Source organism: Pan troglodytes, chromosome 23 (genome assembly GCF_028858775.2).
Source record: "Pan troglodytes isolate AG18354 chromosome 23, NHGRI_mPanTro3-v2.0_pri, whole genome shotgun sequence".
NCBI lineage: Eukaryota > Metazoa > Chordata > Mammalia > Primates > Hominidae > Pan > Pan troglodytes.
This window is the reverse complement of record NC_086016.1, coordinates 33,034,525-33,058,340: the sequence shown is the minus strand read 5'-3', so window position 1 is coordinate 33,058,340 and position 23,816 is coordinate 33,034,525. Positions and strand designations below refer to the sequence as shown.

The 23,816-nt window shown below is 47.0% G+C and overlaps 3 protein-coding genes and 1 long non-coding RNA gene across 6 annotated transcripts in view; 2 read left to right on the top strand and 2 right to left on the bottom strand.

The window, feature by feature from the left end:
* Positions 1-11,153, top strand: part of MORC2 (MORC family CW-type zinc finger 2) — a 43,184-nt gene extending 32,031 nt beyond the window's left edge. For 2 of the 3 annotated variants that reach the window (XM_016938971.4, XM_054675823.2), the window contains exons 15-26: positions 37-165; positions 711-816; positions 1,130-1,262; positions 2,453-2,527; positions 2,614-2,994; positions 3,585-3,716; positions 4,256-4,310; positions 4,746-4,887; positions 5,007-5,231; positions 5,324-5,417; positions 9,557-9,745; positions 10,893-11,153. In XM_016938971.4, coding sequence (XP_016794460.1) covers positions 37-165; positions 711-816; positions 1,130-1,262; positions 2,453-2,527; positions 2,614-2,994; positions 3,585-3,716; positions 4,256-4,310; positions 4,746-4,887; positions 5,007-5,231; positions 5,324-5,417; positions 9,557-9,745; positions 10,893-10,961 — 1,730 coding nt within the window. In that variant the 3' untranslated portion in view covers positions 10,962-11,153. The remainder of the gene's footprint in view (positions 1-36; positions 166-710; positions 817-1,129; positions 1,263-2,452; positions 2,528-2,613; positions 2,995-3,584; positions 3,717-4,255; positions 4,311-4,745; positions 4,888-5,006; positions 5,232-5,323; positions 5,418-9,556; positions 9,746-10,892) is intronic. The other variant, XM_016938972.4, reaches the window with a different exon arrangement.
* Positions 5,411-23,816, bottom strand: part of OSBP2 (oxysterol binding protein 2) — a 295,322-nt gene continuing 276,916 nt past the window's right edge. The window contains exons 14-15 of the mRNA XM_054675827.2: positions 18,529-18,585; positions 5,411-5,550 (exon numbers count right to left, since the gene is read on the bottom strand). Of these exons, the coding sequence (XP_054531802.1) occupies positions 18,572-18,585 (14 nt within the window). The 3' untranslated portion in view covers positions 5,411-5,550; positions 18,529-18,571. The remainder of the gene's footprint in view (positions 5,551-18,528; positions 18,586-23,816) is intronic.
* Positions 11,178-15,329, bottom strand: LOC104003744 (putative uncharacterized protein C22orf27). Its single transcript, NM_001302421.1, is given in 2 exon segments — positions 11,178-13,020; positions 15,238-15,329. A coding segment is annotated over 1 exon segment (483 nt). The 5' UTR covers positions 12,473-13,020; positions 15,238-15,329; the 3' UTR covers positions 11,178-11,989.
* Positions 15,433-23,816, top strand: part of LOC134809721 (uncharacterized) — a 32,718-nt gene continuing 24,334 nt past the window's right edge. Inside the window, exon 1 of the long non-coding RNA XR_010156109.1 lies at positions 15,433-16,160. This is a non-coding gene — a long non-coding RNA (uncharacterized LOC134809721). The remainder of the gene's footprint in view (positions 16,161-23,816) is intronic.

The window sequence follows — 23,816 nt, the reverse complement described above, 5'->3', positions numbered from 1 at the left end:
GGCTCCTAACATGATGTATCGGTGTTTGCTTTCCAGCCCAGAGGGGAATCATCAAGTTCTGGGATGAGTTTGGCTACCTCTCTGCCAACTGGAACCAGCCCCCATCCAGTGAGCTGCGTTACAAACGCCGGAGAGCTATGGAAATCCCCACCACCATCCAGTGCGGTGAGTTGGGTGGTTGGACCCCCCCGACTCATTTCCATCAGCCCACAAGCCTCTTTTCTCTATCTTCCTGCCAGCCTCCTAACTTGACTGACATTCATGGACTTACAGTCCCCTAGGGATCCAAGTCTGTTTGACGATGGCCCTGAGAGCTCAGTCTTGAGGCTTTGCTGAGTTTCACCTGTCCCTCTTGAGTGAGAAAGAAGGTCATCTGTCCTCCCAGGCCTCTCCAGCTGCAGCCAGGCCAGGCTCACTTGGTTTGGTACCACATGGTTTCTGGTGTGCGTGGATGACTGAGCCAGGATCTTGATAAAAAAGGGAGAGGGGCTGGGGGTGTTAAGAGTCCAGCATATTAAGTTTCCATCCTTCCTGGAATCAGTGTCCCTGAGAAGAATTAGTATTCTCTAAGGATAGGCAGAGTTGGAGCCCGAGTGAAGATCTTTGCCTACAAAGTCTGGGGCATCATTGTGGTGGGCCTGTGAGGAACCCGGATTACAGATAGAGTTGGTGGGCGTGGCTGATATGTGGGGTTTTTTTGCTCTCTGCAGATTTGTGTCTGAAATGGAGAACCCTCCCCTTCCAGCTGAGTTCTGTGGAAAAAGATTACCCTGACACCTGGGTTTGCTCCATGAACCCTGATCCTGAACAGGACCGGTGAGCACATTGTCTAACAAGGGGATTGTGGGTACTTTTCTCCCCTGCCCCTCACTGTTCTCTCTATTCTCGGGATAAATAACTCACTGTGTTTCTTGAGGTCAGTGCACATACCTTACATCTCTGTCTTGCCACACCTAATAACTGCCCAAGAAATAATACACTGCCTGCAGTGTATAAGATTAATTCTGTGCATTGGGAACTCTGAGGTGGTTGCTCTTGTGACAGACAGTGTAGACTGGCTGAAGAGAAAGGTCCTTGCCGAGCATGGCGCTCTGTTTGCCACGACCTCTGTAGTACCTTGTCTCTACAGGTGTGAGGCTTCTGAACAAAAGCAGAAGGTTCCCCTGGGAACATTCAGAAAGGACATGAAGACGCAGGAAGAGAAGCAGAAACAACTGACAGAGAAAATTCGCCAGCAGCAGGAGAAGCTGGAGGCCCTTCAGGTACGTGGGTCATGGTCAGTGGGCAAAGCCAGCCTGTGTCAGGGCTCTGCCTGTGACAGGAACCTTCAGTAGCTTTCCTGTTCCCTCAGGCTCAGTTTTACCCTCCACTCACCCGCGTTGTTTGCCAAAGCTTTCCAACCCCAACCTCCAGGTCCACGTGTACTATTTGCCAACAGTGTTATTTTAAGAATAACACCTTGCTTATTCTTAAGAAAAAATGCTTATATACTTCAAAGTGGTCCAATTCATTTAGAATGTATAAAACTCTAGAATATAAAAATTCTGCCTTAGAGGTAACCATCATTAACCATACATCCTTCCAACTTGTCATGAACTCATGAATACCTACACATAACACACATATATTTTTTAATAGAAATAGGGAGATAATGCCATGTATATGTTTTATATTAATACATACACATACACATAATTGTTTTGATGACTTTCTAGAAGTGAAATTAAAGGACTTAAAAGGTCCATTGTAAAATTCTATGGCTTTTTGCAACTATTTCTAAAGTACCCTCCAGAGATGTGTTAATTTCTATTATTTACCAGCAGTATATGAGAGCATTATTTTTAAATGTTGTTGCAAATTTCATAGGCAAAGATGCATGTTTTATAATTTAATTTCCTTAATATTTCTAAGATTGCCTAATTTTTCATGTGTCCACTTTTATTCCTTTTAAACTGCTTATTCACTTACATTTTTATTTTTTCTATGTTTTTTTCTAGATATGTCTGTGATATCAGCTGTTTATCATATTTAGTACACAACCATTTCCCTTTTTGGCTTCTGTGTCTGTGCAGATGTGCTCTTACTAACCCATGATGTTTTATGCATGCCTCCCTAGCTGCTAAATCCCACCTTTCCTTTCTGCCTTCATCCAGGTTTTCCCTATCCATCGGGCCCTTTCTACCTTTTTGGGTTCCTTTTATAGGAATTTAGTCTATTGACACTTTTTGCCAGTCTCTCAGTTGCTGGATTAATCACACAGTTTCCTGTAATTTGCTGATAGTTGAGTATTTATGTATTTTGTGTCTCCCCAGTGAGAACGGGAGGTTTGTAAGAGTAGGACTATGGCTCAGGTTTTCTATTTTTTTTGTCCCTGGTTCCAGACACTATCCAAAAAGTTTGCTCAAGTATACTAAAATATGCAAACAACTTCATCATGATGTTTGCCTTGCAGAAAACCACACCCATCCGCTCCCAAGCAGACCTGAAGAAATTGCCCTTGGAAGTGACCACCAGACCTTCCACTGAGGTGAAGTCCAGGGGCCTGGGAAGGGCTTTTCCTCAGGTGTCTCATGCTAGGATCAGTGTTCTCACTCTCTGTGGGCCTTTTTTTAGGAACCTGTGCGTAGACCTCAGCGTCCTCGGTCGCCCCCTTTACCTGCTGTGATCAGGAACGCCCCCAGCAGACCCCCTTCTTTGCCAACTCCTAGACCAGCCAGCCAGCCCCGAAAGGCTCCTGTCATCAGCAGTACCCCAAAGCTCCCTGCTTTGGCAGCCCGGGAGGAGGCCAGCACATCCAGGCTGCTCCAGCCACCTGAGGCACCCCGAAAGCCTGCCAACACTCTTGTCAAGACTGCATCCCGACCTGTCCCTCTGGTGCAGCAACTGTCACCATCTTTACTGCCCAACTCCAAGAGCCCTCGGGAGGTTCCTTCTCCCAAAGTCATCAAGACTCCAGTGGTGAAGAAGACAGAGTCACCCATCAAACTCTCCCCGGTGAGACGCTTGTCCTCTTTAATACCCCAGCCCAGTGTCAGTAGTGTAGGAATGGAATTGTGCAGTGTCACAGCTGTACTAGGGGAGCCTTGGGAGGATACTGAATCTAAAGCTTTGCTGCTGCCCCTGAGGACGGGAAGCCTTGATAGCTGAACGGACTTGTTCGGGGCCAGACAGCACATCGGTTGCCTGTACAGCGAGCTCTTCACTGTTCCCTCCGAGTTTTGGTCTGCCACAAACTTGAGTCACCTCCACTGGCTCTCGAAGTGTGGGCTTAGGCCAGTCATCTGGTGACAGATAGCCTGAGTGGGCTGCGGCAGTGGTCGGTGGTTCTTGGGGAGGTGACAGCTAGTTGGCCAGGTAGACTAAGGTGGGAAGGGAATTGAGAAGCTTCTCCTATGACAGCTTTGAGCAAAAATCCTTATGGCGCAGGGGCCAGTGGGTTGCCTGTGTACATTCCAAGTAATGTCAGGCAGGGATTGCAGGGAGTACAGCTCCTCTTGGAACGGCTCCTTTAGGCTAGATGAAATCTTCCTGCTCCTTAGAGGCTGAACAGGGCCCCTCACATCCTCACGCTCCTCTTGCTCTAGGCTACCCCTAGTCGGAAGCGGAGTGTTGCAGTTTCTGATGAGGAAGAAGTTGAGGAGGAAGCTGAGAGGAGGAAGGAGAGGTGCAAGCGGGGCAGATTTGTTGTGAAGGAGGAAAAGAAGGACTCGAATGAGGTGAGTGGTTGAGGTGAGGTTCTCAAAGCCTCCCTCTCTAGGGCCTGCAGCCCCCACCAGCAGTCTGCACCCCCCATCAGCAGTCTATACCACCCACCAGCAGTCTACACAACCCACCAGCAGTCTACCCCCCCAACCAGCAGTCTGCACCAACTCTGTTTATATTCGTGTCATGAGCCTTCCAGAAGCCAAGTGATCTCTCAAGGACTCTCAGTTACACAAGTGACTAAACATGGTGCCAGGTAGGGTCTTGAGTGAGACTGGCTTCTGGCTTAACCACAGGCCTGAAGTCACACAGACGTACATCAGTGAGGCTTGAAACACATGTCCCTTGCCTGCTGTCTTGTTCATAAAGGTAGCAGAAGGGTAGGTACCTTGGACAGTGATTTTGGAGTGTGGCTCTCAACGGGGCTTGGTGATTTAAACTGTAGCACAGGAAGTCGTGAAGATGATGGCTGATGACTCCGGGTGGCCAGTAAGGCACAAGTCTGCTCTTGGGGGGCACTGGGGATGCCTCTAATAGACTGCTCTCCACGCAGCTCTCAGACAGTGCTGGGGAAGAGGACTCGGCTGACCTCAAGAGAGCTCAGAAAGGTGAGCTGGGGGAGTGACTTGGCAGCCTGTGGCGGGGGTGGGAGTGGGAGTGGAAGTGGAGCCCCTTACCAGCAGCAATTTACCAAAGGCTCATTGAATCTGTCCTGGGTCTGGGCTCTTGTGCAGCAGTGGATCCAAGTCTAATCCCAAGCAGAATTCTGAAGGGATCACCCCTTTGTGGTTATTTTTAACACTAATTCCTTGGTGTTCACTCCTGGCGGTCACTTGTTCTCCTGCTTTTTGGCACCCTCATAACAGATGGGGAAGGAGACCATGGTGGCTGGTCCCTGGTCTCTGTGTCCCTGGTGTAGTGGGGGCAAGGACCTAAGTGTTCCTGTCCTCCAAACCCTGGGGACTGCCTTTCTCGATGTGGCCCAGGCCAAGTGAGGGACTCTAGGCTAGTTTTCTGACTCGCATCTCTGTCTACATTGTCAGATAAAGGGCTTCACGTGGAGGTGCGTGTGAACAGGGAGTGGTACACGGGCCGTGTCACAGCCGTGGAGGTGGGCAAGCATGTGGTGCGGTGGAAGGTGAAGTTTGACTACGTGCCCACAGACACGACACCAAGAGACCGCTGGTAATGCCCCAATCAGGGAGGAGCAGTGGTTCCTCGAAAGAGGTATCCCCGGCCTCCCTGCCAGCAGCCCATCCTGGGAGCCCGGGTCAGACATAACATAAGCTGTGTGTCTTCCACAGGGTGGAGAAAGGCAGTGAGGATGTGCGGCTGATGAAACCCCCTTCTCCGGAACATCAGAGCCTTGATACACAACAGGAGGGCGGGGAGGAGGAGGTGGGCCCTGTGGCCCAGCAGGCCATAGCTGTGGCAGAGCCCTCCACTTCCGAATGCCTCCGCATTGAGCCTGACACCACTGCCCTGAGCACCAATCACGAGACCATCGACCTGCTTGTCCAGATCCTCCGGTACATGTGTCTTTTGTCTTCCCACCCCAGGGCCAGCAGCAGCTCTCTGCCTGCTCCATGCCATTCTGAATTACTATCCCTGCCTTCTTTAGGAATTGTTTACGGTACTTCCTGCCTCCAAGTTTCCCCATCTCCAAGAAGCAGCTGAGTGCTATGAATTCAGATGAGCTAATATCTTTTCCTCTGGTGAGTCTGGCCTGACCTTCGATTCCACACTCTTCACTCCCCCACCCCTGCCCCTGCATTTGTGATTATGATTGTTATGCTTGTTGCAGTTGCTAGCTGTCAGCTGTGTGCTCCATCTCAGCCAGCTTCTCTCCTGCGGAAAGAAGAGGAGAGTTTATGATGTGGGAAAAAAATTGGCTTAGCTGGATATGACTCTGGTGTGCAGAAAGCCAACCCCTTCCCACCACAGGTGCTAGGAGTTGAGTCATCCCTTAGGGATAGCAGGTGTAGTTTGACATTTTATGACAAGCATACCCACTTTCTTCTGCCCCAGTAGAGGGAGTAAACCTGTCCCAGGCAACAGTGAAGAGCTGAGGCTCGAAGTGCGTAGAACTTGACTCTCAGAAGGAGGTATAGAGAAGCTTGTGATGTGTGGACATAAGCATTGGATCTTACTTAACCCAGCAAATGCTGAAGGGGTGCCTTGCCCAAGCAGGTGTCTGCTGGACCTCATAGTGAGCAGCAAAAGAGAGTCTTGCCTTCAAGAGGCTCAAGATTCAGTAGAGACTGAGTTGTTACCGGGTAGCTGGACATGGGGGCAGGAGCAGTGAGTGCTGAGAAAGTGGATAGAAAGGCTATGGAGGGCTGTGGTGGCCCGGGGGGCAGAGAGAGCAACTGAGTTGGAAGAAAATGTGCATTTTGCCAAGTGCCTTCCTGTGTAAGTGAAAAGGAGTGTTTGAGGTGGGGGCTTCTGTGAGCAAAGGCTCTGGGAGTGGGGTCCAGGCAGCAGGCTGTGTGGTGAGCATTTAGGGTCAAGGGGCCTGAAAGTCAGGATCTGATGTGTCTTGAATCCCCAGTGTAAGTCATACTGGCTTAAACTCTGTATGAAGAGGACAGCCTGCAAAAGTTTTGAGCTGAAGGAACTGTCATCCAAACCATGTCTAGGGCAGAGGTCCACACATTTTTTTCTGTAGAGGGCCAGTTGGCAAGTAATTTCAGGTTCACAGGCTATACAGTCTCTGTGGCAACTCTGCCATTATAGCATGAAAGCAACCACAGACAGTATGTAAAGGAATGGATGTGCTGTGTTCCCACAAAGCTTTATTTACAAAAACACTTGGCAGGCTGATTCGGCCCAGGGGCTGTAATCTGCTGCCCCTTCCCCTAAGAGGGTGATTTGGGTAGCAGCGTGTTTGGGTAGAATGGGTGGATGGGAGATGCAGGGGCGAGGAGGCAGGTCCTATGTAAAAGGTCAGAGGTGAGGGAATGGGAACAGGAGTCAGCGTGGTGGCAGTGGGCTTGGGGGTGAAAGGGCTGTGTCAGAGGTCATCAGGAGACTGATCATGGATTGTAGGCAAGTGACTCAGGTCTGTGGGAATTGGAGGTTGATGACAAAGCTATTAACTAGGAGAGAAAAATGGGTGAGTGCAATGAAGGTGACGAGTGGAGGTTTATGTGGCACCAGAAGTGCCCTCACTACGTTTCTAGTGATGTGCATTGTGCAGGTGGAGATCAAGGACTGGCACTTGGAGGGAGGGGGAGGCCAGGGCTGGAGATGGGGCTCTGGGAATTGTCCACATGAAGTGGGATGATTTTTCTATTATAGGAATAGCTAAGTTTTCTAGGAAAGAGGTTCTAGAGAAAAGACAATGGGAATGGAAACTGCAGGATTAGTATATTCAAGATGTCGGGTCCTCGTGGGGCAGTTGTGTGCTTGATAAAGTTTGCCAGAGATAAAAACATGGAGTTTGTCTTTATTCTACTTTTTAAAATGTGAAATGAAGCAGGAGTTGAAGAAACTAAGGCTTAGAAAGGTAAAGAGTCTGTTGGTCAGTGACAGAGACCAGATTTGAACCCATGTACTTCTTAGGACTTGCTCTGCTCACGATGCTGCCTTGCTCTGCCAGCAAGATATGAGGGAGTGGTGCTCGGCGAGGGAGCTAGAAGGTGCAGAAATCACAGCTGCTTCACAGAAAGATCCACGCTTCAACTTTTGTCCTTGTTTAGGCTGCAGGTGCTCTCTGCAAATCCCAGGAGGAACAAGCAGCTAATAGGGTGGCTACGTTGGCCTGGCATCTTGTCAGATTTGTTGATTTTGGCTTAAGGTTATTGCCAAACTCAGAGTAGAGCCTGGGTGCAGCAGGATCTCTGCAGTGGGCTTGAATGCCTGGGCCCAAACAAAGTGCATGAGTGTCTAAAAATAGGTATATTAGGCTGGGTGTGGAGGCTCAGGCCTGTAATCCCAGCACTTTGGGAGGCTGAGGAAGGTGGATCACTTGACGCCAGGAGTTTGAGACCAGCCTGGCCAATATGGTGAAACCCCATCTCTACTACAACGTACAAAAAATATTAGCCAGATGTTGTGGTGCATGCCTGTAATCCCAGCTACTTGGGAGGCCGAGGCATGAAAATCGCTTGAACCCGGGGAAAGGCAGAGGTTGCAGTAAGCTGAAATTGTGCCACTGGACTCCAGCCTGGGTGACAGAGCGAGACTGTCAAAAAAAAAGTATATTAGCTTCTTTTTGTACAAGGAGGTATAATACCAGTGTATCACCTTTGTCCTGCTAATTGTAATGTCTAAAACCACTCAAACTATTTTTTTTTTTTTGAGACGGAGTCTTGCTCTGTTGCCCAGACTAGAGTGCAGTGGCGCAATCTCGGCTCACTGCCAGCTCTGCCTCCCGGGTTCACACCATTCTCCTGCCTCAGCCTCCTGCCTCAGCCTCCTGAGTAGCTGGGACTACAGGCACCCGCCACCACGCCTGGCTAATTTTTTATATTTTTAGTAGAGATGGGGTTTCACCGTGTTAGCCAGGATGGTCTCGATCTCCTGACCTCGTGATCCGCCTGCCTCGGCCTCCCAAAGTGCTGGGATTACAGGTGTGAGCCACCACGCCTGGCCATCACTCAAACTATTTTTTTAGCATCAGGGATAAAACAAAGTCTACTGTTCATTATGTCCTTGTCAGTTATGTCCTTTATACCATATGGATCAGGAGTTCCATAGAGCCTCAGGAGCCCTGCAATATTAAAGTATCATTTTTTCAAAAAAACTAATGTAACAATTATATATGAATCTACAGTTACCTCAAAATAATTAAGAAAAAATTATTACAAACCATGTCTACTTTCAAGATGTTGTATACTGAATTTTAATACTTTGGAGATTGCTCCAGCATTTATTTTGTGCTGCCAAGGCAATTACTGTTTTGTGTAGAACTAGAAGTTTCTCTTGCTTTCTTGGTTTAGTAGGATAAGGTGAATGACACAGTTAAATACTTGCCAGTAACAGTTTTTAAAAATGGCATCTAGAAGCCTCTCCAGGCTAGGCAGCTCATGCATCTTTACAGAAGTAAACACCAGAGTTGATAAGACTGCAGCAGCCAGCTAGCACCTGCTGGTTGTGGCGTGTGTGTTCATCACAGTGGCCTCGTGATTCTCAGTGATTTACGAGTAAGTCATGTTATAAATTTGAACTTGGAAAATAAATTGAACCTAAAGAGATACTACTTACATTGTTTTTCACACTGAGATTCCATGTGACATTTCATTTGAAACAAGTATTCTGCTCCCTTTTATAAGTCTGAAAAGCCACTAGAAAAACTGCTTGTTTCCCTTCCTACCTCACCCCCTGGAGGTTTCAGGTACTCAGGGAAAATAGTAAAAAGCTCTGATGCTGTAGAAGTATATACTACTCCACAGATCTGGAGATATCTGCTGTTGGTTGGTAGGTGGAAAGAGAACTGACGTGAGCGCTGACATTGTTGGGTATGTCTTGGAAGTGGATGGTTGAAAGGGCTGTACTGAAGTCAGACAGGTTATGATTGAGCATGGAAGAGTGATTCTGTCATCCTTTTCTGTCACTTGGAATGGTAAGAATCGCCCCTCATGTGTCCTCACGGCCTGCTGTCTGCCAGAGCACTGTGCTGAGTGCTTCACCTGTGTGCTAATTGTCTTCTTCCTTGTGGCAGCCCCACAAGATAGGCATTGATGTCTCTCTACTCTGGACGTAAAGAGGCTGTTTGCCCTTTGTATCTAAGATGTTCCTTCAGACCAGGCATCCTTGGGCAAAGCGGGCTGGAGACACCCGTGTCAGCCTAGAAGGGCCCTGGGGACCCCTGTGAACTTACGCACTCTCCCTCTTGCTCTGCTCCCAACAGAAGGAGTACTTCAAGCAATATGAAGTAGGGCTCCAAAACCTGTGCAATTCCTACCAGAGCCGTGCTGACTCCCGGGCCAAGGCCTCCGAGGAAAGCCTGCGCACCTCCGAGAGGAAGCTCCGCGAGACGGAGGAGAAGCTGCAGAAGCTGAGGACCAACATCGTGGCACTCCTGCAAAAGGTGCAGGAGGTGAGCCCGGCAGCCTTCCTGTTGCAGCTGGACCACCTGGTCTCTCAGGGAGGGGGGCCTGGGCCCTGTTCCTGTTCTCACAAGAATCTATCCACTCACAGGAATCTATGGTTCTCACCCTGGCTGCACAGCACCCTGGCAGGAGGGCTTGAGATGGTGTGGCTGCCTGGGCCTCAGCCCAGCCAGACCCATAGAACCAGGCTTTTTCCCTTTAGACATTCCAACGTACAACCTGGTTTGAGAACCCTCCAAGCCATAAAAACGAAGTTCTTTTCCACATGACGCCCAGATGGGATTGGGTAGCCCAGAAGTGGGGAGCACCCCTTAGCCTGTTGGCCCTTCATCCAGGCAATAAGCATGAGGGCCTGCTCTGTGCCTGTCCTGTGGATACAGAATGAACAAGACAAGCCAGAGAAGGTTCCTGCTCTCACAGCCTGCCAGTCTGGTGGAAGAGAGAGAATTACTGATGGTGGTTCATAAGGAGATACAGTAAAGTGTGGGGAGGCCACTTGACTAGGTTGTTCAGGGGCTTAGGCATTTGGAGACACTGGAAGCCAGTCATGCAAAGAGTGTGACACGAGCATTCCAGGCAGAAGGAAGAAGAGCAGGACCTGAGGCCTGAGCAGGGACCTGGGGGCGGTAGGGGCAGAGGCAGGGCTTGAAAGTTGTGGGATTTGATCCTGAGAACAGTGGAGATCACTGGAGGGGTGTGGCATGATGCAGTTTTCAGTCTCAGACATTTACCTGCTTGGTTGGAGGAGGCCTGGAGGGGTCAAAGTTAGAACCAGAGCCTCCTGTGAGGAGGCTCCCACAGTTGTCTGAGACAGTGGTGGCCTGGACCTTGGGCAGTGACAGAGAAGGGAGAGAAGTGGGCATATTTGTAGTATCTGAGGGAAACATACATCTAAGACAATTGGGAACATGGGGTAGAGGTAGGGTGGGCGTAGGAAATCTGGGCATCATCTGTGCACAATAGATGAGGGAGGGGAGAGTGATTAAGACAGGACAGAAGCCTGACATCCAGGGCGGGGTGGGAGGTCAGGGAGAGGACTCTGGGCTCCGTCCCAGGAGCTGAGAGAAGGGTGGAAAGGTGAGCCCCCCAATCACTTTCTGGCCCCCAGTTGATCCCTACCCTGCTCTATTCCAGGACATAGACATCAACACAGATGATGAGCTGGACGCCTACATTGAGGACCTCATCACCAAGGGGGACTGAAGGCAGGAGAGAGAGCAGCTCCCCTGCCCACCTGCCCCTCAACCCTGTAGCTGCAGGGGGAGGGGACTTCATTCATGGGTTGGTGGTCGCACCTTGGTTTGACTTACACGGGACATTTGTGTTTTTGGAAGGAAAGATACCCTGATTCTTTGAATCTTCCTTAAGTTTATAAATATTTATTTTTTAAAAGAAGATGCTGTGCCTGTGAGACCATACTTTTTTTTTTTTTTTTTTTTGGTGACTGCAAAGAACAGAGCACCTTTCCACTTTGGCCATACTGGGTTGCTAAGCCGGAGCCATTTCAGCTCCTGGCTCCTCAAGATAACGGCGAGTCCAGTGCCATCTTGGAGAAGCTCCAGGGGCAGGGCTGACTGTTCTCCTACAGGAGGAACAATGTGGGGATCTGAGGGCTGGGAGGGAGACTTCCCCCCAGAGTGGTGGTCCTGCTGGGGGCTCATATCCAGGGACCCAAAATGGGGGCTGTGTAGGAGGTTCCACAGTGGAGGGGCTCTCTCTCTCGCAGCTGTCAGAGTTGGTCCTGGCTGTGGCGTCCAAACAGCTTCGGGGAAAAAGATCCTGTCTAACCACCTCATCTACTACTCAAGTTCTTTCTGAAGGAGGGATTTCTTCAGTTAACCATGGACAGTGAGGTTTCTCACCACAGTAACTTGAGTCCAGGTTGAGGGGGAGACAGATCTGTGGTAAATCTCTGACTTGGGCAGCACACTGAGTGTGGAACCCCACAGGACTCCTTAGGGAAGGAGCTTGTGTGTGAAAGAACCCCTGGGGCTGAGCTGGTGACCTCCATGTGTGGGTGCAGCAGGGCCTTGGATGGTGCCAGTTGATCTGGACAGCCTGTTGATGCTTTTCTACTTCCACCCTTCGGCCTGGCCCCACTGAGCCCCATCAAGGTGCCTGAAGAGGGGGCCAGTGAGATCCCCTGGCCACAGGGACTCCAGAGGCATCTCTGCAGGAAGCACACCATGCCTTCCCTCCATGTTCCATCACAGCGCCACAATCTGTGTCCCTTAACTTCTCAGGGTCAAAGACAAAGGCGAGCGTTGCTGAATTTTCTCTTTAATGGCCATTGGAAGAGTCTGGTTCAGTTTTTCCCAACTCTCTTCCCACTCGTATTTGGGGCCTCTGGGTTTTCTGAAGGCACAAGGACTGTGACTTTGTACCACTAACCTGTGGTTCAAACCTGGGTGTGTTTCTGGCATCTCCCTAACCCAGATCAGCAATGGCCACCCTGCTCCTCTGAGGTCAGCAGAAGACTGGGAAGCAGAGGTGAGGGATGCAGGCCACACTGGAATGGGAAGTCTTTTCCCCACTGGATGTGCCTGTCTGGTGGGTTTTGGACCTTCCCAGACTACATCTCTAGGAGAGGCCTGTTTGTAGTAGTACACTGAGAGACCCTGGCCTCTTCTGCTGGAAGACTGTCCAAGTCTTGGGGTTTCTTGAGCTGGTGATTCCTCTGCCATCCTGCTCTCTCTCTTCATCTCAGGCAGCATGGGGTCCACTTTTGTCCCCAAACCTAATGTTTTAATCCAAATGCAAATTGGTTCCACATTTTTACTGGAGGGTAATCAGTTTTTAAAATTCACACACATGTAATCGAAATGCAATACTATAAAGTTCTACTGGTGAGACTCCTGAACTCAGTCTGTTTTCTTAGTAAAATCCAGCACCTTCCTTCTTTTCATTCTTTGTACCACTGTGGCTTTAAACTGTCTTCAAGTTATTCCTCCTCATCACCTCCATTGTTTTATCTTCACCCCCCTTAACATCCACAGAAACAGACTGGAGTTCTTGAATGTTTTAGCTTCAACTTCTACATGTGCCCGCTTTGCTTTGTTAATGCTACCACAGCTGTGCTGAATGAAGCCTGTTTCCCAGGCAGAGATCCTGCCACTCTGGATGGGAAGATAAAATGCAGGGGTCCTCTTTCCTGGTTTCCTGGGAACATCAAGGGACAGGTGACCAGCTTGGAACTCTTTGATGACTTGGAAGGAGGAAGATGGTCTGGCTGATCTGTGGTGAGAAGGTCCTTTGCACAAGGCTGCAAGAAAGTGAAGGGCAGCAATGCTGGTGTTTAAAGAACGAGAGGGGTGGGGACTCTAGGGTGTTTTGTTTGAGATGGGGGTCTCGCCCTGGTCACCTAGGCTGGAGTGCAGTGGCACGATCTTGGCTCACTGATACATCTGCCTTCCAGGCTCAAGTGATCTCCCACCTTAGCCTCCCAGGTAGCTGGAACCACAGGCACACACCATCATGCCTGGCGAATTTTTTTTGTATTTTTGGTAGAGTTTCGTCATGTTGCTTAGGATGGTCTCAAACTCCTGAGCTCAAGTGATCCACCTGCCTCGGCCTCCCAGAGTGCTGGGATTACAGTGTGAGCCACCATGCCTCACCTAGGGTGTTTGGTTTTTAAGTGAAACATGCACATGGTAAACATTAAAACCATCTAAAAGGCTGGACCATGAAAAGCAAGGCTCCCTTCTCCCACCCAATCCCTGAATTCTCCCTGGAGAGTATCCCTCCTAAGTGCACGCACTTCCACTCTGTTCCATTTCTGCCTGTTAAAACTACTTAGTGCATTTTAGTGTAGTGGAACCTGCTTCAGAATAACCCATATGGGTCTTCTTTATTCTCATGAACCACAGAGCATTTCATGTGTTGGATATATTGTCTCCTACTTACGGACATTTGGGGTTGTTTCTGTTTTTGTTTGTTTTGTGACGGACTCTTGCTGTCACCCAGGCTGGAGTGCAGTGGCACAGTCTCAACTCATTGCAACCTTCACCTCCTGGGTTCAAGCGATTCTCCCCTCTCAGCCTCCCGAGTAGCTGGGACTACAGGTGCGTGCCACCATGCCCAGCTAATTTTTGTATTTTTTGGTAAAGACAGGGTTTCACCATGTTGGCCAGGCTGGTCTCAAACTCCTGATCTCAAGTGATTCGCCCGCCTTGGCTGGGATTACAGGCATGAGCCACTGCACCCGGCCAGTCACCATTTTCATCCGGTAACTTGCAATGCACCAGGCCTTACCAGGGCCACTGTTGGGTTCAGCAGACATTTCCTTCTTCAAGCTGGCAAGGCCTCAGACAAGTCACTGCCCATTTTGGCTCCTGTTCCTCCTCTAAAATAACGGAGTTGGGTGATGGCAGAGGCTTTCCAGCTTATTCAGCCTCAGGAGTACCTAACATTTATCCAGAAGCCCATATGGAAAGCCAGGAGTCCTGGAGCTGCTCTGGTTGAAGCTAGGATGGGGGCCCAGAGCTCCCTGCTGTTCTTGACCCCCAAATCTTTGCTTCCAAGATTCACTGGCCCCTACCTGCTACCTGTAGGCCTTCACCTGCTTACTTGTGTCCGATGTAGGGGTTATGGGCTTACTCAGCAGCCATCCTCATGGCCTAAACATTTGGCCAATTTCAGTGTCCCCGAAGGGTGAAGGAGGTCTGGGCTTCCATGGGGCCTGAACTGCAGGTACCTTCAGCACTTCCTGGGGTTCTGGACATGTCAACAGCTGCCCACCAAGGCCTGGAAGATAAGGAGGGCTCACACCACTAGTGCAAACTTGGATCAATGAGAAGGGAAGGATGCGACAGACGTATCCCTCCTCTTTTCTTGTCCCCTCTGGATTCTGTTGAGATGCTTCCAGGGATTCTCCGAGGCCCCTTCCTGCTCCAGTAACTGCAGGTTACTGGGGAAGCTGTGGCCAGCTCTAATCCCCTACTTTTTTTTTTTTTTTTTTTTTTTTTGAGACAGTCTCGCTCTGTAGCCCAGGCTGGAGTGCAGTGGCGCCATCTTGCCTCATTGCAACCTCTGCCTCCAGGGTTCAAGCGATTCTCCTGCCTCAGCCTCTCTAGTAGCTGGAATTACAGGCGCGCGCCACCACGCCCGGCTAATTTTCGTATTTTTAGTAGAGATGGGGTTTCGCCATGTTGGCCAGGCTGGTCTAGAACTCCCAGTCTCGAGAGATCCATCTGCCTCAGCCTCCCAAAGGGCTGGGATTCCAGACGTGAGCCACAGCGCCCGGCCTAATCCCCTACTTCGATTTACTGTCCCTCCCCACATCATTTCTTCCCTTATTGAAAGCTCTGGGTCCTCCCCAATGCCCCACCATGTAAACCAATCTGTCCTGCTGGGTTTGGGGCACCGCGGTGGGCAGGGGAGAACCCGTTTGTCAGAAGGTTCAGAGTTTCTGAGTTCCTCATGCTTAATCATCAGCGGCCACAGCACAACACGTGGCCGAGGGTGGGTTGTAAATTCTCACCTGGCCTAGAGGACGCAGCCACGACCCCAGCGCTTGGCCATCTCTGTAGAGGATTCGCGGGTGGACCATGCTTAGTCTAACAGGGTATGGTTATTAACGCCCGTTATGAACGGTTCATAACCAGCCAACGGTTATGAACTGTAGAGGGCTTCCGCAATCCCGCCACACGCTCGAGGCGGAAGCGACAAGACGCCTGCGCGGTTTTGCTGACGCGCGGCACGTGCCCGTACCGTGACCTGCGCATGCGCTTTGGAAGCCTCGCGAGCTTCCTGCGGCACTCAGGGTTTGGTGCAGGTACCTGTGGCCTTTGGGGGTTTCCTCGCGTCTTTTAGGTAGATGCTTCCAGGGATTCTCCGAGGCCTCTTCCTACTCCAGTAACTGCAGGTTTCTGGGGAAGCCGTGGCCAGCTCTAATCCCCTACTTTTTTTTTTTTTTGAGACAGTTTCGCTCTGTCGCCCAGGCTGGAGTGCAGTGGAGCCATCTCGCCTCACTGCAACCTCCGCCTCCAGGGTTCAAGCTGAGGCCTCCTGCCTCAGCGTCTCTAGTAGCTGGAATTACAAGGAGAGCAATGGCCCACTCACACCCGAAACAGAGAAGCGAGGATTTTTTTTTTCCTGCAAGCTGCTGCGCATTAATTAAGTCAAAGTGCACAAGAAATCTTTTCCACCCCGGTTTTCCAACTTTTCGGGGGTCATTAGGGAAAAACATTCGTTGAACAGATGTCCTTAGGGTCGGCGTTTTTATCTCTGAAAGGAAGAACACTTGGAAAGGAAGCTGCGTGTTTTTCCTTTTGCCCGGAAGAGCCAGCCTGTATGTCTCCCTTTTGACCCGAGGCCGAGCGCCTGAAGCCTCTTGGACTTAGTTAACATTAGTCCGTTTTCTATGCATTTGTCCTTGGCTTGGTTTATGGTGTTTGTTGAAAGGTAAATGTTTTAAAGTTTTGGGGATTCCTATCATGCTTAGGGAAATCAATCCCCTTCTCTCTTCTCCCCTTCCCCCGATATTCTCTTACATTTTGTTGCAATGTTTATTATTTATTTTTTACTAGACAACCTATAGTCCTTATGGAATATATTTTAGTATAAGCTGTAAGGCAAGAGTCAAGCGTCTCCCGCCCCCAGGTGGAAATTAACTTATTCCAGCCCCACTTATTAAATGAGCCTCTTACTAAATGAGCCAACAGGTGTGGACCTGTTGAGTTTGAGATCCCGCTTAGACGCCAGTGGAGACATCTGTGGTCAGTTGCACAAGTGAGTCTGATGTGAGGGGTGAGGTTCTGGCTGAAACTATAATTTTGGGCGTCATCAGCATCTAAATAGATCAGTCTCCCTCACTTGTTAAAAAATGCTTTTCCAGTCTTAGAATGTATTCTCTCACATGAAATATTTAATCGCATTATCCAGTTCGTTCCCATCCCTGCCTAAAAGAAAGTGTTCCATTGGGATTTAAATTATAATTGCATTAAATTTAAATGGAAGTTTTGGGAGCATTGACATTTTTGTGATATTAATCCTCCCCCAGAGGATAAAAAATGGCTTTCCATTTACTCAAGACTTCTTTTAGGTCCTCCAATAAGATTTTATAAATTCTTTATACGGGTTCTATAACTTTCTGGTTAAAATTATTCCTAAGTGTTTTATGGTTTTTGTCTATTGTGATGGAATACTTTTTTCCATCTGTATTACTCATTGATTATTAATATGAAGAAAAGCTAATGATTTAATATAATTCACTTTCTGTCTTAGGAATTCTGGTAGTTTTAATAAGCCTGTTTTTTATAGATACAAATTTGCCAGTATACCAATTTATTTTGTCAGTTTGCTTTAGTTAGAACCTCTGAAACAATGTTGAATAATGATCCCGGGCTGTTTCTGATATGCGTGGAAATCCGCATGTGAGAGTTGAGCGGTGAGAGTTTCGGCAAGTGGCTTTTAAAATGTTGGGGTTTCCTTTAGTTTGTCTTGCGGCTGCTGGGACTCACCGGTAGTTGCCAGTCCTGCCTGAGTTGGGCGCCAGGGGGCAGCAGTCACACAGAATGAAACGTGGGCTGTGCCCCCTGGAAACTGGCTGAATTTTGTCAAATGCCTTTACACCTTCTATAAAAAAAAACATAGAGTTTTCTCCTTTATGCTGCTGTTTTTATTTTCAATTAGACATTGAGTAGCTATGAAAGAATGCTGTATAAAATATTTGTAAAGGAGGCCTGAAGCGGTGGCTCACGCCTGTAATTCCAACACTTTGGGAGGCCAAGGTGGGCAGATTGCTTGAGCCCAGGAGTTGGAGACCAGCCTGGGCAACATAGCAAGACGCCATCTCCACATTAAATACAAAAATTAGCTGGGTTTGGGCTGAGGCCGAGGTGGGAGAATCGCTTGAGCCCGGGAGGTGGAGGCTGCAATGAGCTATGATCGTGCCACTGTACTCTAGCCTGGGTGACAGAGTGAGAAACTGTCTTTAAAAAAAAAAATTATAAAGCAGAAAAAATATACATCAAACACCCATCACCTGGCTTGTTATTTTATAAATCCCTGTGTGTCCTTCCTGGACCCCTTGTCTCCCTGCTCAGAGGTCACCATCATCCTGAATTGTGTTTATTACTCTTAGTATTTCATTTTATAATTATGTTTCTTTACTCTTCATTATATTTTTATGAGCTCTGTGTATTCCTGTTTTATTTTGCCCTAAGTGTTTTATTTTGCTTTGTTTTTGAACTTAGATGGACATAACGTTTTATTGTTTTGCGGTTTTCTTTTTTTTTATTTTCAACATTGTGTTCCAGAAAATCATCCATGTTGTTGGATGTAACTGTAATTTATTCATTTTCACTACTGTATAGTATTCTGGATGTTAACCTAAAAACAATAAAGAGAGGTTCTCAAAAGAAAAGATACTTATTTAGGAACAAAGCATTGCAAATTTATGTATATATGTCTTTTCTTTTAGAGAGCCTCTTTGTTATTTGGGTTGCTACATCACTGCCGAATACTAGACAGTAATGAAAATGAATGAATTACACCTGCAATTGAACATAATACAATTTTAAATGCATTCCTCTGAGACTGGCAACTGTGCATTGTTTATGTCTCCTGTTGCATGTGTGCAGGACTTTCTCCCTGGGACAGCTGTCCCCAACATTTTTGGTACCAGGGACTGGTTTCATGGAAGACAGTTTCTCCATGAACTGGGGTGGGGGATGGTTTTTGGGATGATTCAAACGCATTACATTTATTGTGCACTTTATTTCTGTTATTATTACATTGTAATATATAATGAAATAATTATACAACTCACCATAATGTAGAATCAGTGGGAGCCCAAGCTTGTTTTCCTGGAGCTAGATGGTCTCATCTGTGGGTGATGGGAGACAGTGACAGATCATCAGGCATTCGATTCTCATCAGGAACATGCAACCTAGATCCCTTGCATGCGCAGTTTACATAGGGTTCTTGCTCCTATGAGAATCTAATGCCGCCGCTGATCTGACTGGAGGCAGAGCTCAGGCGGTAATGGGTAATGGGTAGCGGCTGTAAATACAGATGAAGCTTTGCCTGCTTGCCTGCAGCTCACCTGCTGTGGGTCTGGTTCCTAACAGGCCATGGACTGGTACCAGTCCGTGGCCTGAGGGTTGGGGACCCCTGCCCTAGGATATAATCCTTGGAGTGGAATTGCAGAGTCATAGTTCATGCCCATTTCCACTTTACTAGGTAATGCCAGAATCGGTTGTGTTAATTTTCACACTCATTGGCACTGGATAAGTGCTTTGTTTCTCTACTTTGTTGCCTGTGCTTGATATTGCTAGACTTGAAATGTTTTGCCAGTCTGATGAGGGCATAGTGGTATCTCAGTGTGGTTTAATTTACATTTTTCTGATTTCCAAAATGTGGTTGAGCACCTTTTCTTATATTTATTGACCATTTATTTTATTTATTTTTATTTATTTTTGAGACAGGGTCTTGCTCTGTCGCCCAGGGTGGAGTGCAGTGGCACAATCGCAGCACGCTGCAACCTCCACCTCCTGGGCTCAAGGAGTCCTCCTGCCTCAGCCTTCCAAGTAGTTAGGACTACAGGCACGTGCCACAATGCCTGGCTAATTTTTGTATTTTTCATAGAGACAGGGTTTCGCTATGTCACCCTGGCTGGTCTTGAATTCCTGGACACAAGCGATCCGCTTGCCTCAGCCTCCCAAAGTGCTGGGATTACAGGCATGAGCCATTGTGCCTGGCCTTATTGACCGTTTAGCTTTCTGTGATGAAGTGTTTGCTCAAGATTTGGGACCATTTTTCTATTTTATCTTTTTCTTATTTGAATTTTGTATATTCTGGAGACATGTTGTTTATAAGTTATCTGTGTTGCAGATTTTTTCTCCTATTCTTTGGTATGCCTTCTTTTTTATTCTCTTTTTACAGAGTCTTGAGGACTAGGAATCCTTCATTAAAAATGTAGAAGAATAATTTATCAGTCCTTTATTTATAGTTTTATTGTAACTTGTTTAAGAAATACTTCTTGGCCGGGTGCAATGGCTCACGCCTGTAATCCCAGCAATTTGGGAGGCCGAGGCGGGCAGATCACCTGAAGTCAGGAGTTTGAGACCAGCCTGGCCAACATGGTGAAACCCCATCCCTACTAAAAATACAAAAATTAGCTGGGGTGTGATGGTGAGTGCCTGTAATCCAGCTACTCAGGAGGCTGAGGCAGAAGAATTGCTTGAACCTGGGAGGCAGAAGTTGCAGTGAGCCAAGATTGCACCATTGCACTCCAGCCTGGGAGACCGGAGCAAAACTCCATCTCAAAAAAAACAAAACAAAAATAAGAAATACTTCTCTACCCTGAGGTCATGAAGATATTTTGTATTATCTTCTAAAGCCTTTATAGTTTTGTCTTTCACATATGGATGGTCCCTACCTTAATGATGGTTTGACTTAGGATTGTTTTGACTTTATGATGTTGTGAAAGCAATACCCATTCAGTAGAAGCTGCACTTTGAATTTTGAATTTTCATCTTTCTCCAGGCTAGCAATATTCTTTAAGATATTGTGATGCCGGGCAGTGGCAGTGAGCTGCAGCTGTCAGCCACAAGGGTAAACGTTTGATACTCTATAGTGTAAAGTGTTCAATAAATGACGTGAGATATTCAACACTCTATTATAAAAACAGGCTATGCGTTAGATGATTTTGCTGAACTGTAGGCTAAGGTAAGTGTTCTGAGCTCATTTAAGGTAGGCTAGGCTAAGCTATGATGTCCTGTAGGAGTATTAAATGCATTTTTAACTTAAGATATTTTTGACTTATGATGGGTTTATTGGAACATAACCGTATTGTCAGTTGAGGACCATCTACGTAGATTTTTTTTAAAAAAATTATTATTGTTGTTATTTTTTGAGACAGAGTCTCATTCTGTTGCCCAGGCTGGGGTACAGTGGCATGATCTTGGCTCACTGCAACCTCTGCCTCCTGGGTTCAAGTGATTCTCCTGCCTCAGCCTCCCGAGTAGCTGGGATTACAGGCATGTGCCACCACACCCAGCTAATTTTTTGTATTTTTAATAGAGATAGGGTTTTGCCATATTGGCCTGAGTAGCTGGGATTACAGGCATGTGCCACCACACCCAGCTAATTTTTTGTATTTTTAATAGAGATAGGGTTTTGCCATATTGGCCAGGCTGGTCTGGAACTCCTGGCCTAAAGTCATCTGCCCATCTTAGTCTTCCAAAGTGCTGGGATTATAGGTATGAGCCACCTTGCTTGGCCTAGATCTTTAATCTGCCTGGAATTGAGTTTCATGTATGGTATGAGGTAGAGCTCCAGTTTTCCTCCTTCCCGCCTCCTTTCCTTCTTCATTCCCTCCCTTCCTCTTCTCTCCTTCTTTCCATACATATACCTGGTTGCCTCACCACCCTTCATTGAGTAGTCTTTTCTTTCACTATTGATCTACAGTGCTACCTCTGTTATATATCAAATGTTCATTTATGTATTAATCTGTTTCTGAACTTTTAATTTAGTTATATTTGTCTATTGTCTCTTTCTCTATGCCAATACTAATTTATTTATAGTTTTACATTATTTTGATATCTAGTTGAGGCAGTCCTCCTACTTTTCTTTTTTTTTTTTGAGACTGAGTCTTGCTCTGTCGCCCAGGCTGGAGTGCAGTGGCATGATCTCAGCTCACTACAACCTCCACTTCCCTGGTTCAAGGGATTCCCCTGCCTCAGCCTCCTGAGTAGCTGGGATTACAGGTGCGCACCACCACACCTGGCTAATTTTTTTGTATTTTTAATAGAGATGGGGTTTCACCATGTTGGCCAGACTGGTCTCGAACTCCTGACCTCAGGCTATCCACCTGCCTTGGCCTCCCAAAGTTCTGGAATTACAGGCACAAGCCACCGCGCCCAGCTACATTTCTACTTCAGTAGTGTCTTGACTACTGTTAGGTGTTAGCATTTTCGTGCACATTTTAGAATCATCAAGCTCCATGAGAAAACCTGTAGGGGTTCCATTGGAATTGATGGTATCCATCCTCAACTGAGAAGAATTGATACCTTTATAAGTCTTCCCAACCATGAATATGGTATAATTCTCAATCTAGATCTTTCTTTAGTGTGTCTCAAAAAAAGTATTACAGTTTTCCCTTTAGAGGTCTCATATGTCTTTTGTTAGATATATCTTTGGAACCTGATGATTTGTAATGCTGTTATAGATGAATGACAACTTTAAGATACATTCTCTGACAGCTTGTTGCTAGTATATAAAAATGTAATTGATTTTTATGTATCAACTGACTGTTATCTACACAATTCTTTTGGATTTTTTAGGTCATATCATCAGTGAACAGTGATAATTTTACCAATTCTCATACTTTATATAAATATTTTTCTTGCCTTATTGCATTGGCTCTGAGTACAATGTTGAATATAAAGGGGGAAAGTGGGCATCTCTTTTTGTTCCCTGTCTTGCAGGAAAAGTGCGTGTGTGTGTGTGTGTGTGTGTGTGTGTGTGTGTGTAGATATCAGATTATGGAAATTTTCTTCTATTCCTATTGCTAAACTTTTTATTTTATTTATTTATTTATATATTTTTTGAGACAGAGTCTCGCTCTGTTGCCCAGGCTGGAGTGCAGTGGTGCCATCTTGGCTCACTGCAGCCTCCACCTCCCAGGTTCAAGTGATTCTCCTGCTGCAGCCTCTTGAGGAGCTGGGATTACAGGTGTCCACCACCATGCCCAGCTAATTTTTGTATTTTTACTAGAGATGGGGCTTCACCATGTTGGCCAGGCTGGTCTTGACTCCTGACCTCAGGTGATCCACCCACCTGGGCCTCCCAAAGTGCTAGGATTACAGGCGTGAGCCACTGTGACCAGCCTTTTTTTCCTTTTAAATATCATGGATGCATGCTGAATTTTATCTAAAGTGTTTTCTTCATATTAGCATAACTATGTAGCATTCTCCTTTAATTTGTTAATGTGGTGAATTACATGGTTTAGTTTTTCTCAGCATAAACTAACCTTGCATTTTTGGAGCAATAATGATTTTCTATATTGTTAGATTTATTAATATTTTATTTTGAATTGTACCATTACAAGTGACATTAGTTTGTAATTGTCCATTCTCATACTGTTTGTCAGGTTTTTGTGAGCAGGTTATGTTAGCTTGAAGAAATCAGTTTGGGAGTATTCTCTCTTGCCCTCTACTCTTGGAAAGTTTCTGTAAGATTGGAATTATTCCTTGGTCATCTGTGTAGAGTTTTGTGTGTATATATTAGGACTATTTTTGAGACAGAGTCTCGCTCTGTCACCAGGCTGGAGTACAGTGATCTCGGCTCACTGCACCCTCTGCCTCCCGGGTTCAAGTGATTCTCCTGCCTCAGCCTCCTGAGTAGCTGAGACTACAGGCGTGCACCACCACACCCAGCTAATTTTTGCATTTTTAGTAGAGGCGGGGTTTCACCATGTTGGCTAGGATAGTCTCGATCTCTTGACCTCATGATCCACCCGCCTCAGCCTCCCAAAGTGCTGGTATTACAGGCATGAGCCACTGCGCCCGGCCTGTTAGGACTACTTTTAACTGATTTTTAAAAAGAAATGATTTTAAGTCTTTTTTTTTTTTTTTTTTTTTTTTTTTGAGACAGGGTCTCACTCTGTTGCTCAGGCTGGAGTACAGTGGCATGATCTAGGCTCACTGCAGCCTCCACCTCCCGAGCTCAAGCCATCCTCCCACCTCAGCCTCCTGAGTGGCTGGGACTACAGGCTTGCACCACTATGCCTAGCTAATTTTTTGTGTGTGCATATTTTTTGTAGAGATGGGGTTTTATTATGTTGCCCAGCCTGGTCTCAAACACCTGGCTTCAAAGCAATCAGCCCGACTCGGCCTCCCAGAGTGTTGGGATCCCAGGCATGAGCCACTGAGTCCAGCGAAGTTATATTTTTGTAGGAACTAATCCATTTTATCTGTTTTCAAATTTATTGTCCAAGTTGTTCATAATTTTCCTTATTTATTTTTTAGGTGTCTCCACAGGGCAAGTTCTAATAATATATTCTTACTTTAAAATGTCTCTGGTGTCTGCATTTATGTCCCCTTTCTTTTTTTT